The sequence below is a fragment of the Panulirus ornatus genome, chromosome 36 (assembly GCF_036320965.1).
Source record: "Panulirus ornatus isolate Po-2019 chromosome 36, ASM3632096v1, whole genome shotgun sequence".
NCBI lineage: Eukaryota > Metazoa > Arthropoda > Malacostraca > Decapoda > Palinuridae > Panulirus > Panulirus ornatus.
Genome location: NC_092259.1, coordinates 13,958,730 through 13,974,410, shown reverse-complemented (window position 1 = coordinate 13,974,410; position 15,681 = coordinate 13,958,730). Strand labels below are relative to the sequence as shown.

Below are 15,681 nucleotides of genomic sequence, written 5' to 3'. Positions count from 1 at the left end.
AGTGAGCTGGAGTGATGTGGTATATAAAGCAACTATTCTTATGGTCGCTCATGAAGATCTATTTCATTACTTTAAAACATAAACCATACCTTTTAATTTTAAGCCACATGAGCAGTATCAAAATGAGAAGTAATAATAAGTCACCATGAAGGAAAACCAAATAAATTTTCAGAGGTATTCAAGCAGTAATAAAATCATATACTACAAAACAGTCCATACTGTATTACCCAACACCAATGTTACATCTATACATGTATGAGTAATAAGTTTTTTAAAAGAGTTCAAACCCAAAAAGCTAATTATGTTGTTAAAATAAATCTGCCTTACCCAACCATATTAGCTTACTCTCTATTTCTATCTTTGTACTTTAAACACAACAAAACACCCACAGCCTAATTCCTCTTACTTAAGCACATAAATTATCAAATGATAACAAACACAGCAAAGAGAAATGGTAAATTACTATTATTACTTTGAACCAGATCCATAAAAGACAAATATACAGTAATGAACAATAAAGCATATCTACAGACAATATCTTCAAAGACTTACCTCTGATTTAGTACGGTCACTTGAGCATAAGAATTACTATTACATGCAGTGATTTGACTGATTTTATTTTGACTGTCAGAAATGGCCCTCTGATCTGTTTTTCCCAATAATCCCTCTAGGTAGGCATGGCTGCTGACCTTCCTCAACAAATATAGACAAAACAGCCCTCTTTTATTACATAATCATTTGTCATTTATGTCATGTATGCATGCTTTTAGCAAGAATTTTGTCCTTCAGTAAAAACAAATGTTATTTATACTATAATTAAATGCCGTCTCCCGCGGTAGCGAGGTAGCACAAGGAAACAGACAAAAGAATGGCCCAACCTACCTACTTACACATGTAACTTACACATACATATCCACACACGCACATATGCATACCTATGCAATTCAACATATACATATATATACATACAAAGACATATACATATATACACACGTACATATTAATACTTGCTGCCTTCATCCATTCCCATCACCACCCCTCCACACATGAAATAGCACACACACATACATACACATACACACACACACACACACACACACACACACACAAACACGTGAGGTAGCGCTAGGAAAAGACAACTAAAGGCCACATTTGTTCACACTCAGTCTCTAGCTGTCATGTGTAATGCACTGAAACCACAGCTCCCTTTCCACATCCAGGCCCCATAAAACTTTCCACTGTTTACCCCAGACATTTCACATGCCCTGGTTCAATCCATTGGCAGCATGTCCACCCCGGTATACCACATCATTCCAATTCACTCTATTCCTTGCATGCTTTTAACCTTCCTGTATGTTCAGGACCCAATAGCTCAAAATCTTTTTCAATCCATCCTTCCACCTCCAATTTGGTCTCCTGCTTCTCCTCATTCCCTCCACCTCTGACACATATATGCTCTTTGTTAATCTTTCCTCACTCATTCTCTCCATGTAACCATACCATTTCAACATACCCTCTTCTGCTCTCTCAACCACATTCATTTTATTATTACACATCTCTCTTACCCTTTCATTACTTCTTTGATCACACCATCTCACACCACAGATTGTCCTCATACATTTCATTTCCAAACACATTCACCATCCTCCGCACAACCCTATCTATAGCCCATGCCTTACAACCATATAACATTGTTGGAACCACTATTCCTTCAAACATAAACCCATTTCTACTCTCTGAGATAACGTTTTTGCCTTCCACACATTCTTCAACACTCCCAGAACCTTCGCCCCTCCTCTACCATGTGACTTACTTCTGCTTCCATGGTTCCATACGCTGCTAAATCCACTCCCAGACATCTAAAACACTTCACTTCCTCCAGTTTTTCTCCATTCAAACTTATCTCCCAATTAACTTGTCCCTTGACCCTACTGAACCTAATACCCTTGCTCTTATTCACATTTACTCTCAGCTTTCTTCTTTCACACACTACCAAACTCAGTCACCAACCTCTGCGGTTTCTCACCTGAATCAGCCACCAGCGCTGTAACATCAGCGAACAACTGACTCACTTCCCAAGCCCTCTCATCCACAACAGACTGTACAGTTACCCCCTCTCTCCAAAACTCTTGCATTTACCTCCCTACCAACCCTATCCATAAACAAATAAAACAACCATGGAGACATGGTTATGTAATATATATACCTCATTAACTGCACATCTTTTATGCCTATCTTTTCCCACCACAGTGGAGTAGCTTCAGAAACAAATGAACATGGCCTGATTTGCACACATTCACTCTCAAGCTGTTCCATAAAGCACTATGAACTTACACTTATAATGCAGTAGTATAAGCTTAAGCACAGTATATGCATATATCTTTTTAATTAGAATTATATATATTGTATTACAAAATAAATAGGAAAAAAACTGATGAGCTATGAAGAGCAAAGTTAAGAGCTTCATTGTCTCTGAAAAAAATCATGGGAAATTTGGTTTCCTTTAACTATACTCAGCATTGAGAGCCCGACCAATAACCATGCGGCGGATTTCACTTGTTCCTGCACCAATTTCATAAAGTTTGGCATCTCTTAGAAAACGGCCAGTTGGATAATCATTAATATAACCATTTCCACCTGAAAGAAAACAAAAAATTGTTGGATAAGATCAAACTTCCTGAAAATAGGCCAAAATTAAATGAAAAAAGATGAAAACTACACTTCATTCCTTTAAAAAACAAAAATATGTCTGAAGATAAACCCAGAATCATAACCAATGAAGCATGATCTACGTCGCTTAAAATGGAACAGAAGCCTTTTTCTAACTAATTACAAAATTATTTATTATACTTTGTCGCTGTCTCCTGCATTAGCGCGATAGGGCAAGGAAACAGACTAAAGAATGGCCCAACCCACCCACATACACATGTATATACATACATGTCCACACACAGCACATATACATACCTATACATCTCAACATATACATATATATACACACACAAACATATACATATATACACATGTACATAATTCATATTGTCTGCCCTTGTTCATTCCTGTCGCCACCCCGCCACACATGAAATGACAACCCCCTTCCCCCGCATGTGCACGAGGTAGCGCTAGGAAAAGACAACAAAGGCCACATTCGTTTTTGGTTGTACAGAGAATGGGGGGGTGTGTTGGAAATGAAATGTCTGAGGACAATATGGGGTGTGAGGTGGTTTGATCAAGTAAGTAATGAAAGGGTACGAGATTTATTAATTTATTTACCATTCTTTGTCGCTGTCTCCCACATTAGCAAGGTAGCGCAAAGAAACAGACAAAAGAATGGCCCAACCCACCCATATACACATGTATATACATACACAACCACACAAGCACATATACATACCTATACATTTCAATGTATACATATATATACATACACAGCCATATACATACATACACATGTACATAATTCATACTTGCTGCCTTTATTCCTTTATTCATTCCTGTCACCACCCCGCCACACATGAAATGACAACCCCCTCCTCCGCATGCGCACAAGGTAGAGCTAGGAAAAGACAACAGAGGCCACATTTGTTCACAATCTCTAGCTGTCATGTATATTGCACCGAAACCACAGCTCCCTATCCACATCCAGGCCCCACAAAACTTTCCATGGTTTACCCCAGACACTTCACATACCCTGGTTCAATCCACTGACAGCACGTTGACCCCAGTATACTGGGGAAATAAAACGAGTGTGGTTGAGAGAGGAAAAGAAGATGTGTTAAAATGTTTGGGTATATTGAGAGAATGAGTGAGGAAACATTGAAAAAGAGGATATAAGTATCAGAGGTGGAGGGAACGAGGAGAAGCAGGAGACCAAATTGGCAATGGAAGGATGGAGTGAAAGAGATTTTGAGTGATTGGGGCCTGAACATACAGCAAAGTGCAAGGAATACAGTGAATTGGAACAATGTGGTATACTGGGGTCAATGTGCTATCAATGAACCAAACCAGGGCATGTGAAACATCTGGGGTAAATGATGGAAAGGTCTGTGGGGCCTGGATGTGCACAGGGAGCTGTGGTTCTGGTGCATCATACATGACAGCTAGAGGCTGAGAGTGAGCAGATGTGGCCTTTTTTGGTATGTTTTCCTGGCATTACTTCTCTGATGAAGGGAGCGGCGATGCCGTTTCCTTTGGAACAGGGTGGCACCAAGAATGGAAGAAGGCGAGGAAGTATGAATATGAATTTATGTATATGTCTTCCTATGAGTCCACGGGGAAATGAAACACGATAAGTTCCCAAGCGCACTTTCATGTGATAATCACATCATTAGGGGAGATGTATATGTCTGTGTATGTGTATGTATATGCATGCATATTTGTAAATGTTGATATGTATATGTGCATGAGTGTTCAAACTACTGAGGCATAAGTATTCCTGGGAAATTATATATGAGGGTTTTGAGTGAGAGGGTAAAGGTATGTACAGAACATCAGATTGGGGTGAGCAGCATGGTTTCAAAGGTGGTAAAGGATGAGTGCATCAGGTGTTTGCTTTGAAGAATGTGTGCAAGAAATACTTTGAAAAACATGGATTTGTATGTAGCATTTATGGATCTGGAGAAGGCATATGATAGGGCTGATAGAAATGCATTGTGGAAGATCTTAAGAGTATATGGTGTGGGAGGCAAGTAGCTAGAAGCAGTGAAAAATTTTTATCAAGGATGTAAGGCATTTTGTACGAGTAGGAAGAGAGGAGAGTGACTGGTTCCCAGTGAATGTCAGTCTGCAGCAGGGGTGTGTGATGTCCCCTTGGTTGTTCAATTTGCTTATGGATGGGGTGGTTAGGGAGGTAAATGCATGAGTTTTGGAGTGCAGGGCGAGTATGCAGTCCATTGGGAATAGAGGGCCTAAGAAGTCAGTTGTTCGCTGATGATACAGCTCTAGTGGGTGATTTGAGTGAGAAACTGCAGAAGTTGGTGACCAAGTTTGGAAAAGTGTGAAAGGAGAAAGTTGAGAGTAAATGAGAATAAGAGCAAGGTTCTTAGGTTCAACAGTGTTGCGAGACAAGTAAATTGGTATGTAAGATTGAATGGAGAAAAATTGGAGGAAGTGAAGTGTTTCAGATATCTGGGAGTGGACTTTGCAATGAATGGAACCATGGAAGCGGCCATAAGTCACAGGATGGAGGAGGAAGCAAAGGTTCTGGGAGCGATGAAGAACATGTGGAAGGAGAGAACGTTATCTCGAAGAGCAAAAATGGGAATGCTTGAAGGAATAGATAGGTTCATACAGAGGAGAGTGGATGTGTTAGAAATGAAATGTTTGAGGGTAATATGTGGAGTGAGGTGGTTTGATCGAGTAAGTAATGAAAGGGTAAGAGAGATCTGTGGAAATAAAAAGAGTATGGTTCAGATAGCAGAAGAGGGTGTGTTGACATGGTTTGGACATGGAGAGAATGAGTGAGGAAAGATTGACAAAGAGGATATATGTGTCAGAGGTGGAGGGAACAGGAAGTAGCAGAAGACCAAATTCGAGGAGGAAGGATGGGGTGAAAAAGATTTTGAGTGATCGGGGCCTGAACATACAGGAGGATGAGAGGCATGCAAGGAATTAAGTGAATTGGAACGATGTGGTATACTGGGATTGACATGCTGTCAATGGACTGAACTAGGGCATGTGAAACGTCTGGGGTAAACCATGAAAAGGTCTGTAGGGTCTGGATGTGGATAGGGACCTGTGGTTCTGCTGCATTACACATGACAGCAAGAGACTGAGTGTCATGTTGCCTTTTTTGTGTTTTCATGGCACTACCTCAGTGCCTCGCTGAAGCAAGGGGTAGCAATGCTGTTTCCTGATGGGCTGGAAAGCACCAGGTATGGATGAAGGCAAGCAAGTATACATACATGTGTATATATGTATGTCTGTGTGTGTGTGTATGTACATGCATGTATATGTGTATGTGTATCCCGGGGGATAGGAGAGAAAGAATACTTCCCACGCATTCCTCACGTATCATAGAAGGCAGCTAAAGCGGACGGGAGCGGGGGGCTAGAAACCCTCCCCTCCTTGTATTTTAACTTTCTAAAAGGGGAAACAGAAGAAGGAGTCACACGGGGAGTGCTCATCCTCCTCGAAGGCTCAGATTGGGGTGTCTAAATGTGCGTGGATGTAACCAAGATGAGAAAAAAGGAGAGATAGGTAGTATGTTTAAGGAAAGGAACCTGCATGTTTTGGCTCTGAGTGAAACAAAGCTCAAGGGTAAAGGGGAAGAGTGGTTTGGGAATGTCTTGGGAGTAAAGTCAGGGGTTAGTGAGAGGACAAGAGCAAGGGAAGGAGTAGCACTACTCCTGAAACAGAAGTGGTGGGAGTATGTGACAGAGTGTAAGAAAGTAAACTAGAATGATATGGGTAAACCTGAAAGTTGATGGAGAGAGATGGGTGATTATTGATGCATATGCACCTGGGCATGAGAAGAAAGATCATGAGGGGCAAGTGTTTTGGGAGCAGCTGAAAGAGTGTGTTAGTAGTTTTGATGCACGAGACTGAGTTACAGTGATGGGTGATTTGAATGCAAAGGTGAATAACGTGGCAGTTGAGGGAATAAATGGGGTGTTCAGTGTTTTAAATGGGAATGGGGAAGAGCTTGTAGATTTATGTGCTGAAAAGTCTGGTGACTGGGAATACCTAATTTAAAAAGAGAGATATACATAAATATACATATGTAAGTAGGAGAGATGGCCAGAGAGCGTTATTGGATTACGTGTTAATTGATAGGCGCGCAAAAGAGAGACTTTTGGATGTTAATGTGCTGAGAGGTACAAGTGGAAGGATGTCTGATCATTATTTTGTGGAGGCGAAGGTGAAGATTTGTAGAGGATTCCAGAAAAGAAGAGAGAATGTTGGGGTGAAGAGAGTGGTGAGAGTAAGTGAGCATGGAAAGAAGACTTGTGTGAGAAAGTACCAGGAGAGACTGAGTACAGAATGGAAAAAGATGAGAACAAAATAGGTAAGGGGAGTGGGGGAGGAATAGGATGTATTTAGGGAAGCAGTGATGGCTTGCGCAAAAGATGCTTGTGGCATGAGAAGCGTGGGAGGTTAGCAGATAAGAAAGGGTAGTGAGTGGTGAGATGAAGAAGTAAGATTATTAGTGAAAGAGAAGAGAGAGGCATCTGGACGATTTTTGCATGGAAATAATGCAAATGACTGGGAGATGTATAAAAGAAAGAGGCAGGAGGTCAAGAGAAAGGTGCAAGAGGTGAAAAAGAGGGCAAATGAGAGTTGGGGTGAGAGTATCATGAAATTTTAGGGAGAATAAAAAGATGTTTTGGAAGGAGGTAAATAAAGTGCATAAGACAAGGGAACAAATGGGAACTTCAGTGAAGGGGCTAATGGGGAGGTGATAACAAGTAGTGGTGATGTGAGAAGGAGATGGAGTGAGTATTTTGAAGGTTTGTTGAATGTGTTTGATGATAGAGTGGCAGATATAGGGTGTTTTGGTCGAGGTGGTGTGCAAAGTGAGAGGGTTAGGGAAAATGATTTGGTAAACATTCTCGAGAAGAGGTAGTAAAAGCTTTGCGGAAGATGAAAGCCGGCAAGGCAGCAGATTTGGATGGTATTGCAGTGGAATTTATTAAAAATGGGGGTGACTGTATTGTTTACTGGTTGGTAAGGTTATCTAATGTATGTATGATTCATGGTGAGGTGCCTGAGGATTGGCGGAATGCTTGCATAGTGCCATTGTACAAAGGCAAAGGGGACAAAGGTGAGTGCTCAAATTACAGAGGTATAAGTTTGTTGTGTAGGAAGAGAGGAAAGTGATTGGTTCTCAGTGAATGTAGGTTTGCGGCAGGGGTGTGTGATGTCTCCATGGTTGTTTAATTTGTTTATGGATGGGGTTGTTAGGGAGGTAAATGCAAGAGTCCTGGAAAGAGGGGCAAGTATGAAGTCTGTTGGGGATGAGAGAGCTTGGGAAGTGAGTCAATTGTTGTTCGCTGATGATACAGCGCTGGTGGCTGATTCATGTGAGAAACTGCAGAAGCTGGTGACTGAGTTTGGTAAAGTGTGTGGAAGAAGAAAGTTGAGAGTAAATGTGAATAAGAGCAAGGTTATTAGGTACAGTGGGGGTGAGGGTCGAGTCAATTGGGAGGTGAGTTTGAATGGAGAAAAACTGGAGGAAGTGAAGTGTTTTAGATATCTGGGAGTGGATCTGTCAGCGGATGGAACCATGGAAGCGGAAGTGGATCATAGGGTGGGGGAGGGGGCGAAAATTTTGGGAGCCTTGAAAAATGTGTGGAAGTCGAGAACATTATCTCGGAAAGCAAAAATGGGTATGTTTGAGGGAATAGTGGTTCCAACAATGCTGTATGGTTGCGAGGCGTGGGCTATGGATAGAGATGTGCGCAGGAGGATGGATGTGCTGGAAATGAGATGTTTGAGGACAATGTGTGGTGTGAGGTGGTTTGATCGAGTAAGTAACGTAAGGGTAAGAGAGATGTGTGGAAATAAAAAGAGCGTGGTCGAGAGAGCAGAAGAGGGTGTTTTGAAATGGTTTGGGCACATGGAGAGAATGAGTGAGGAGAGATTGACCAAGAGGATATATGTGTCGGAGGTGGAGGGAACGAGGAGAAGAGGGAGACCAAATTGGAGGTGGAAAGATGGAGTGAAAAAGATTTTGTGTGATCGGGGCCTGAACATGCAGGAGGGTGAAAGGAGGGCAAGAAATAGAGTGAATTGGAGTCATGTGGTATACAGGGGTTGACGTGCTGTCAGTGGATTGAAGCAGGGCATGTGAAGCGTCTGGGGTAAACCATGGAAAGCTGTGTAGGTATGTATATTTGCGTGTCTGGACGTGTGTATGTACATGTGTATGGGGGGGGGGTTGGGCCATTTCTTTCGTCTGTTTCCTTGCGCTACCTCGCAAACGCGGGAGACAGCGACAAAGTATAAAAAAAAAAAAAAAAAAAAAAAAAAAAATATATATATATATAGGGGATAGGGGAGAAAGAATACTTCCCACGTATTCCCTGCGTGTCGTAGAAGGCGACTAAAAGGGTAGGGAGCGGGGGGCTGGAAATCCTCCCCTCTCATTTTTTTTTTTTTTTTTTTTTTTTCTAATCTTCCAAAAGAAGGAACAGGGAAGGGGGCCAGGTGAGGATATTCCCTCAAAGGCCCAGTTCTCTGTTCTTAACGCTACCTCGCTAACGCGGGAAATGGCAAATAGTTTGAAAGAAAGAAAGAAATACGTTGAAATGTATAGGTATGTATAAGTGCTTGTGTGGATGTGTATGTATATATATGTGTATGTGGGTGGGTTGGGCCATTCTTTCGTGTTCCCTTGCGCTACCTTGCTAACATGGGAGACAGCGACAAAGTATAATAATAATAAAAAAATGAATGGATGGGTCTTTCTTAGTCTGTTTCCTGGTGCTACCTCACTGATGCAAGAAATCGCAATAAAATATCACAGAAATAATAGAATCAAAATAAAGTAAATCATATTACTTGAAAATTAGAAGAACTGAAACTCACCTAAGCACTGAATGGCATCAAGGCAGAGCTGAGTTGCTTTTTCAGCACAGTAGAGGATAACACCAGCACAATCTTTCCTGCTGACATGTCCTATGTCACATGCACGGCCCACTGAATAAAGGTAGGAACGGCAAGCATTCAGGGAGCAGTACATGTCTGCAATCTTTCCCTATGGACAGAAATGTGTATGACAAATAGATGCTCAATACCACAGATATGGAAAGTAATGATAAAATGTAAACAGCAACAACATTAGGAATAAAGCAGGAGAGGAAAAACAAAAGTTAAAAAAGAATGAGAAAAACACATTTCTTCTCTTGTTTATTTCTCAATCTTAATCCCCTTTCCATATTTCAATTTAGGACTAACCTCCAAGTGGGCTTTTACTTGTAACTGGAGCCTTAAGATGAAAGAAAAACCAAATCACACTCTTCTGGTACTACAGATAATGAGAACTGCCAATGCATCTCCAAAACTTCAAAAAGTTCCAATAATTGAAAATATGTGGAAGATTCAGCCTTAATCAATTGTAAATATGGGAAGATGCAGTGGACGAACACTAGTATAAAATTTCTGCAGCAATCGAATTATAAATAATAAAAGTAATAAAGATTTTACCGTAGAATTTTTAAAACTTTAATACAAGTGAGAATAGGAAGTTTACTTTTTACTCAGTTATGACAGCAAGAAACAAAATAACCATCAAAAGCCATACATTGTTATAATTCCAAACACTACCACTGTCAATATCATTTGAACTAACCTGCATTAACTGGAACTCCCCAATTCTTGTGTTGAACTGCTTACGAATGTGAACATATTCAAATGCAACATCACATGCAGCCTGCATCAGTCTGTAAGTTTAAAAATATGTAACAAACTGGTAAATATACTACGTGCATCTTAATACTGCCTCCAAATATGCACAGAGAGACCTTGTGATGTATCATGGATTACCTAACAGATATCAAAGGAGACGGTGCTGAATGTGATAATGTCAAGAGGGGCATTAGAATCGATATCTTATCATATCTTTGGTGGAGGTAAGTGTGGAAGTTTGCAGTGGTTTCAGGAAATAGGAAAGATGGAAAGGAAATGGTGAAAGTGAGTGAGCTTGGAAACAAGGCTTGAATGTAGAGAAGCTATCTCTATATCTAACTATTGCTGTGATGCCTGTTCCATTCTCAAACTCCCTCAAAGGCAACGTGTGAGGAGTAGGTAGTATTTAGTAGTATTTAGGGAAGCAGTACTTACATATGTGCATTAGGTGTATATGTGGAAGGTGGGCGAATGACAAAGGATGGTAAATTGCAGAGAGAGAGAGAGAGAGAGAGAGAGAGAGAGAGAGAGAGAGAGAGAGAGAGAGAGAAGAGAGGTGTACGGACTGTACCTGCAGGAAAGGACTGCGTGTGACTGGGAAGTGTACAAGAGGAAGGCAACCAAAGAGGGTGTGCTGAAATGATTTGGATATATGGAAAGAATAAAAGAGGAAAGGTTAACAAAGGGGATGTAAGTGACAGGATGGAGAGAAAGAGATTTTGTAATCGCAGCCTGAAAATGCAGGACACTGAAAGGTGCGCAAGGTGATAAAGTGAATTGGAACAATGTGATATTGCTGGGCTGATGTACTGTGGCACCTAGTTGTGTCTATGGAGCAGTGGTTTTGGTGTATTAGAAAAGACAGCTAGAGAATGGATGCGAGTGAATGCATATAAAATTATTTCTTTAAAAACTCGATTACTGTTTCTTGTGTCAAGATTTGCCCTCTTTTTCACCTCTTGCACCTTTCTGTTGACCTCCTGCCTCTTTCTTTTATACATCTCCCACTCATTTGCATTTCTTCCCTGCAAAAATCGTCCAAATGCCTCTCTCTTCTCTTTCACTAATAATCTTACTTCTTCATCCCACCACTCACTACCCTTTCTAATCTGCCCACCTCCCATGCTTCTCATGCCACAAGCATCTTTTGTGCAAGCCATCACTGCTTCCCTAAATACATCCCATTCCTTCCCCACTCCCCTTACCTCCTTTGTTCTCTCCTTTTTCCATTCTGTACTCAGTCTCTCCTGGTACTTCCTCACACAAGTCTCCTTCCCAAGCTCACTTACTCTCACCATTCTCTTCACCCCAACATTCTCTCTTCTTTTCTGAAAACCTCAACAAATCTTCATCTTCGCCTCCACAAGATAATGATCAGACATCCCTCCAGTTGCACCTCTTAGTACATTAACATCCAAAGGTCTCTCTTTCGCGCGCCTATCAATTAACACGTAATCCAATAACGCTCTCTTACAATCTCTCCTACTTACATACGTATACTTATGTATATCTCTCTTTTTAAACCAGGTATTCCCAATCACCAGTCCTTTTTCAGCACATAAATCTACAAGCTCTTCACCATTTCCATTTACAACACTGAACACCCCAGGTATACCAATTATTCCCTCAACTGCCACATTACTCACCTTTGCATTCAAATCACCCATCACTATAACCTGGTCTCGTGCATCAAAACCACTGACACACTCATTCAACTGCTCCCAAAACACTTGCCTCACATGATCTTTCTTCTCATGCCCAGGTGCATACGCACCAATAATCACCCATCTCTCTCCATCAAGTTTCAGTTTTACCCATATCAATCTAGAGTTTACTTTCTTACACTCTATCACACACTCCCACAACTCCTGTTTCAGGAGTAGTGCTACTCCATCCCTTGCTCTTGTCCTCTCACTAACCCCTGACTTTACTCCCAGGACATTCCCAAACCACTCTTCCCCTTTACCCTTGAGCTTCGTTTCACTCAGAGCCAAAACATCCAGGTTCCTTTCCTCAAATATACTACCTGTTTCTCCTTTTTTCTCATCTTGGTTACATCCACACATATTTAGACACCTCAATCTGAGCCTTCGAGGAGGATGAGCATTCTCCGCGTGACTCCTTCTTCTGTTTCCCCTTTTAGAAAGTTAAAATATAAGGACAGGAGGGTTCCTAGCCCCTCGCTCCCGCTCTGTGGAAGGTATTAAGAATATATGGTGTGGGAGGCAAGTTAGAAGCAGTGAAAAGTTTTGATCGAGGATGTAATGCATGTGTATGTGTAGGAAGAGAGGAAAGTGATTGGCTCAGTGAATGTAGGTTTGCGGCAGGGTTGTGTGATGTCTCCATGGTTGTTTAATTTGTGTATGGATGGCGTTGTTAGGGAGGTGAATGCAAGAGTTTTGGAAAGAGGGGCAAGTATGCAGTCTATTGTGGATGAGAGAGCCTGCGAAGTGAGTCAGTTGTTGTTCGCTGATGATACAGCACTGATGGCTGATTCATGTGAGAAACTGCAGAAGCTAGTGACAGAGTTTGGTAAAGTGTGTGAAAGAAGAAAGTTGAGAGTAAATGTGAATAAGAGCAAGGTTATTAGGTACAGTAGGGGTGAGGGTCAAGTCAATTGGGAGGTAAGTTTGAATTGAGAAAAACTGGAGGAAGTGAAGTGTTTTAGATATCTGGGAGTGGATTTGGCAGCAGATGGAACCATGGAATCGGAAGTGAATCATAGGGTGGGGGAGAGGGTGAATACTCTGGGAGCATTGAAGAATGTGTGGAAGTTGAGAACATTATCTCGGAAAGCAAAAATGGGTATGGTTGAAAGAATAGTGGTTCCAACAATGTTGTATGGTTGCGAGGCGTGGGCTATGGATAGAGTTGTGCGCAGGAGGGTGGATGTGCTGGAAATAAGATGTTTGAGGACAATATGTGGTGTGAGGTGGTTTGATCGAGTAAGTAATAATAGGGTAAGAGAGATGTGTGGTAATAAAAAGAGTGTGGTTGAGAGAGCAGAAGAGGGTGTTTTGAAATGGTTTGGTCACATGGAGAGAATGAGTGAGGAAAGATTGACAAAGAGGATATATGTGTCAGAGGTGGAGGGAACAAGGAGAAGTGGGAGACCAAATTGGAGGTGGAAAGATGGAGTGAAAATGATTTTGAGTGATCGTGGCCTGAACATGCAGGAGGGTGAAAGGCATGCAAGAAATAGAGTGAATTGGAACGATGTGGTATAGTGGGGTCGACGTGCTGTCAATGGATTGAACCAGGGCATGTGAAGCGTCTGGGGTAAACCATGGAAAGTTCTGTGGGGCCTGGATGTGGAAAGGGAGCTGTGGTTTCGGTGCATTATTACATGGCAGCTAGAGACTGAATGTGAATGAATGGGGCCTTTGTTGTCCTTTCCTAGCACTACCTCGCACACATGAGGGGGAGGGGGTTGTTATTCCATGTGTGGCAAGGTGGCAATGGGAATGAATAAAGGCAGACAGTATGAATTATGTACAAGTGTATATATGTATATATACACTTGTACGTGTACGTGCACGTCAACCCCGGTATACAACATCGATCCAATTCACTCTATTCCTTGCCCTTCTTTCACCCTCCTGCATGTTCAGGCCCTGATCACACAAAATCTTTTTCACTCCATCTTTCCACCTCCAATTTGGTCTCCCACTTCTCGTTCCTTCCACCTCCGACACATATATCCTCTTGGTCAATCTTTCCTCACTCATTCTCTCCATGTGCCCAAACCATTTCAAAAAACCCTCTTCTGCTCTCTCAACTACACTCTTTTTATTTCCACACATCTCTCTTACCCTTATGTTACTAACTCGGTCAAACCACCTCACACCATATATTGTCCTCAAACATCTCATTTCCAGCACATCCACCCTCCTGCACACAACTCTATCTATAGCCCACACCTCGCAACCATACAACATTGTTGGAACCACTATTCCTTCAAACATACCCATTTTTGCTTTCTGAGATATTGTTCTCGACTTCCACACATTCTTCAAGACTCCCAGGATTTTTGCCCCCACCCCCACCCTATGATTCACTTCCGCTTCCATGGTTCCATCTGCTACCAGATCCACTCCCAGATATCTAAAACACTTTACTTCCTCCAGTTTTTCTCCATTCAAACTTACCTCCCAATTGACTTGACCCTCAACCCTACTTTACCTAATAACCTCGCTCTTATTCACATTTACTCTTAACTTTCTTCTTTCACACACTTTACCAAACTCAGTCACCAGTTTCTGCAATTTCTCACATGAATCAGCCACCAGCGTTGTATCATCAGCGAACAACAACTGACTCACTTCCCAAGCTCTCTCATCCCCAACAGACTGCATACTTGCCCCTCTTTCCAAAACTCTTGCATTCACCTCCCTAACAACCCCATCCATAAACACATTAAACAACCTTCCACAGAGCATCTCTATCAACTCTATCATATGCCTTCTCCAGACCCATAAATGCTACATACAAATCCATTTGCTTTTCTAAGTATTTCTCACATACATTCTTCAAAGCAAACACCTAATCCACACATCCTCTACCACTTCTGAAACCACACTGCTCTTCCCCAATCTGATGCTCTGTACACACCTTCACCCTCTCAATCAATACCCTCCCATATAATTTACCAGGAATACTCAACAAACTTATACCTCTGTAATTTGAGCACTCACTCTTATCCCCTTTGCCTTTGTACAATGGCACTATGCAAGCATTCCGCCAATTCTCAGGCACCTCACCATGAGTCATACATACATTAAATAACCTTACCAACCAGTCAACAATACAGTCACCCCCTTTTTTAATAAATTCCACAGCAATACCATCCAAACCTGCTGCCTTGCCAGCTTTCATCTTCCACAAAGCTTTTACTACCTCTTCTCTGTTTACCAAATCATTTTCCCGAACCCTCTCACTTTGCACACCACCTCGACCAAAACACCCTATATCTGCCACTCTACCATCAAACACATTCAACAAACCTTCAAAATACTCACTCCATCTCCTTCTCACATCACCACTACTTGTTATCACCTCCCCATTAGCGCCCTTCACTGAAGTTCCCATTGGCTCCCTTGTCTTACGCACTTTATTTACCTCCTTCCAGAACATCTTTTTATTCTCCCTAACATTTAATGATACTCTCTCACTCCAACTCTCATTTGCCCTCTTTTTCACCTCTTGCACCTTTCTCTTGACCTCCTGCCTCTTTCTTTTATACATCTCCCACTCATTTGCATTTTTTCCCTGCACAAATCGTCCAAATGCCTCTAGACTCTTCTCTTTCACTAATAATCTTACTTCTTCATCCCA

The 15,681-nt window shown here is 41.7% G+C and overlaps 1 protein-coding gene across 3 annotated transcripts in view; it reads right to left on the bottom strand.

Moving 5' to 3' along the window:
* Positions 1-202: 202 nt before the first annotated feature.
* The window catches only part of LOC139760390 (isovaleryl-CoA dehydrogenase, mitochondrial), a 111,816-nt gene continuing 96,337 nt past the window's right edge, over positions 203-15,681 (bottom strand). For all 3 annotated transcript variants that reach the window (XM_071683515.1, XM_071683514.1, XM_071683513.1), the window contains exons 8-10: positions 10,292-10,382; positions 9,529-9,697; positions 203-2,637 (exon numbers count right to left, since the gene is read on the bottom strand). In XM_071683515.1, the coding sequence (XP_071539616.1) occupies positions 2,504-2,637; positions 9,529-9,697; positions 10,292-10,382 (394 nt within the window). In that variant the 3' untranslated portion in view covers positions 203-2,503. The remainder of the gene's footprint in view (positions 2,638-9,528; positions 9,698-10,291; positions 10,383-15,681) is intronic.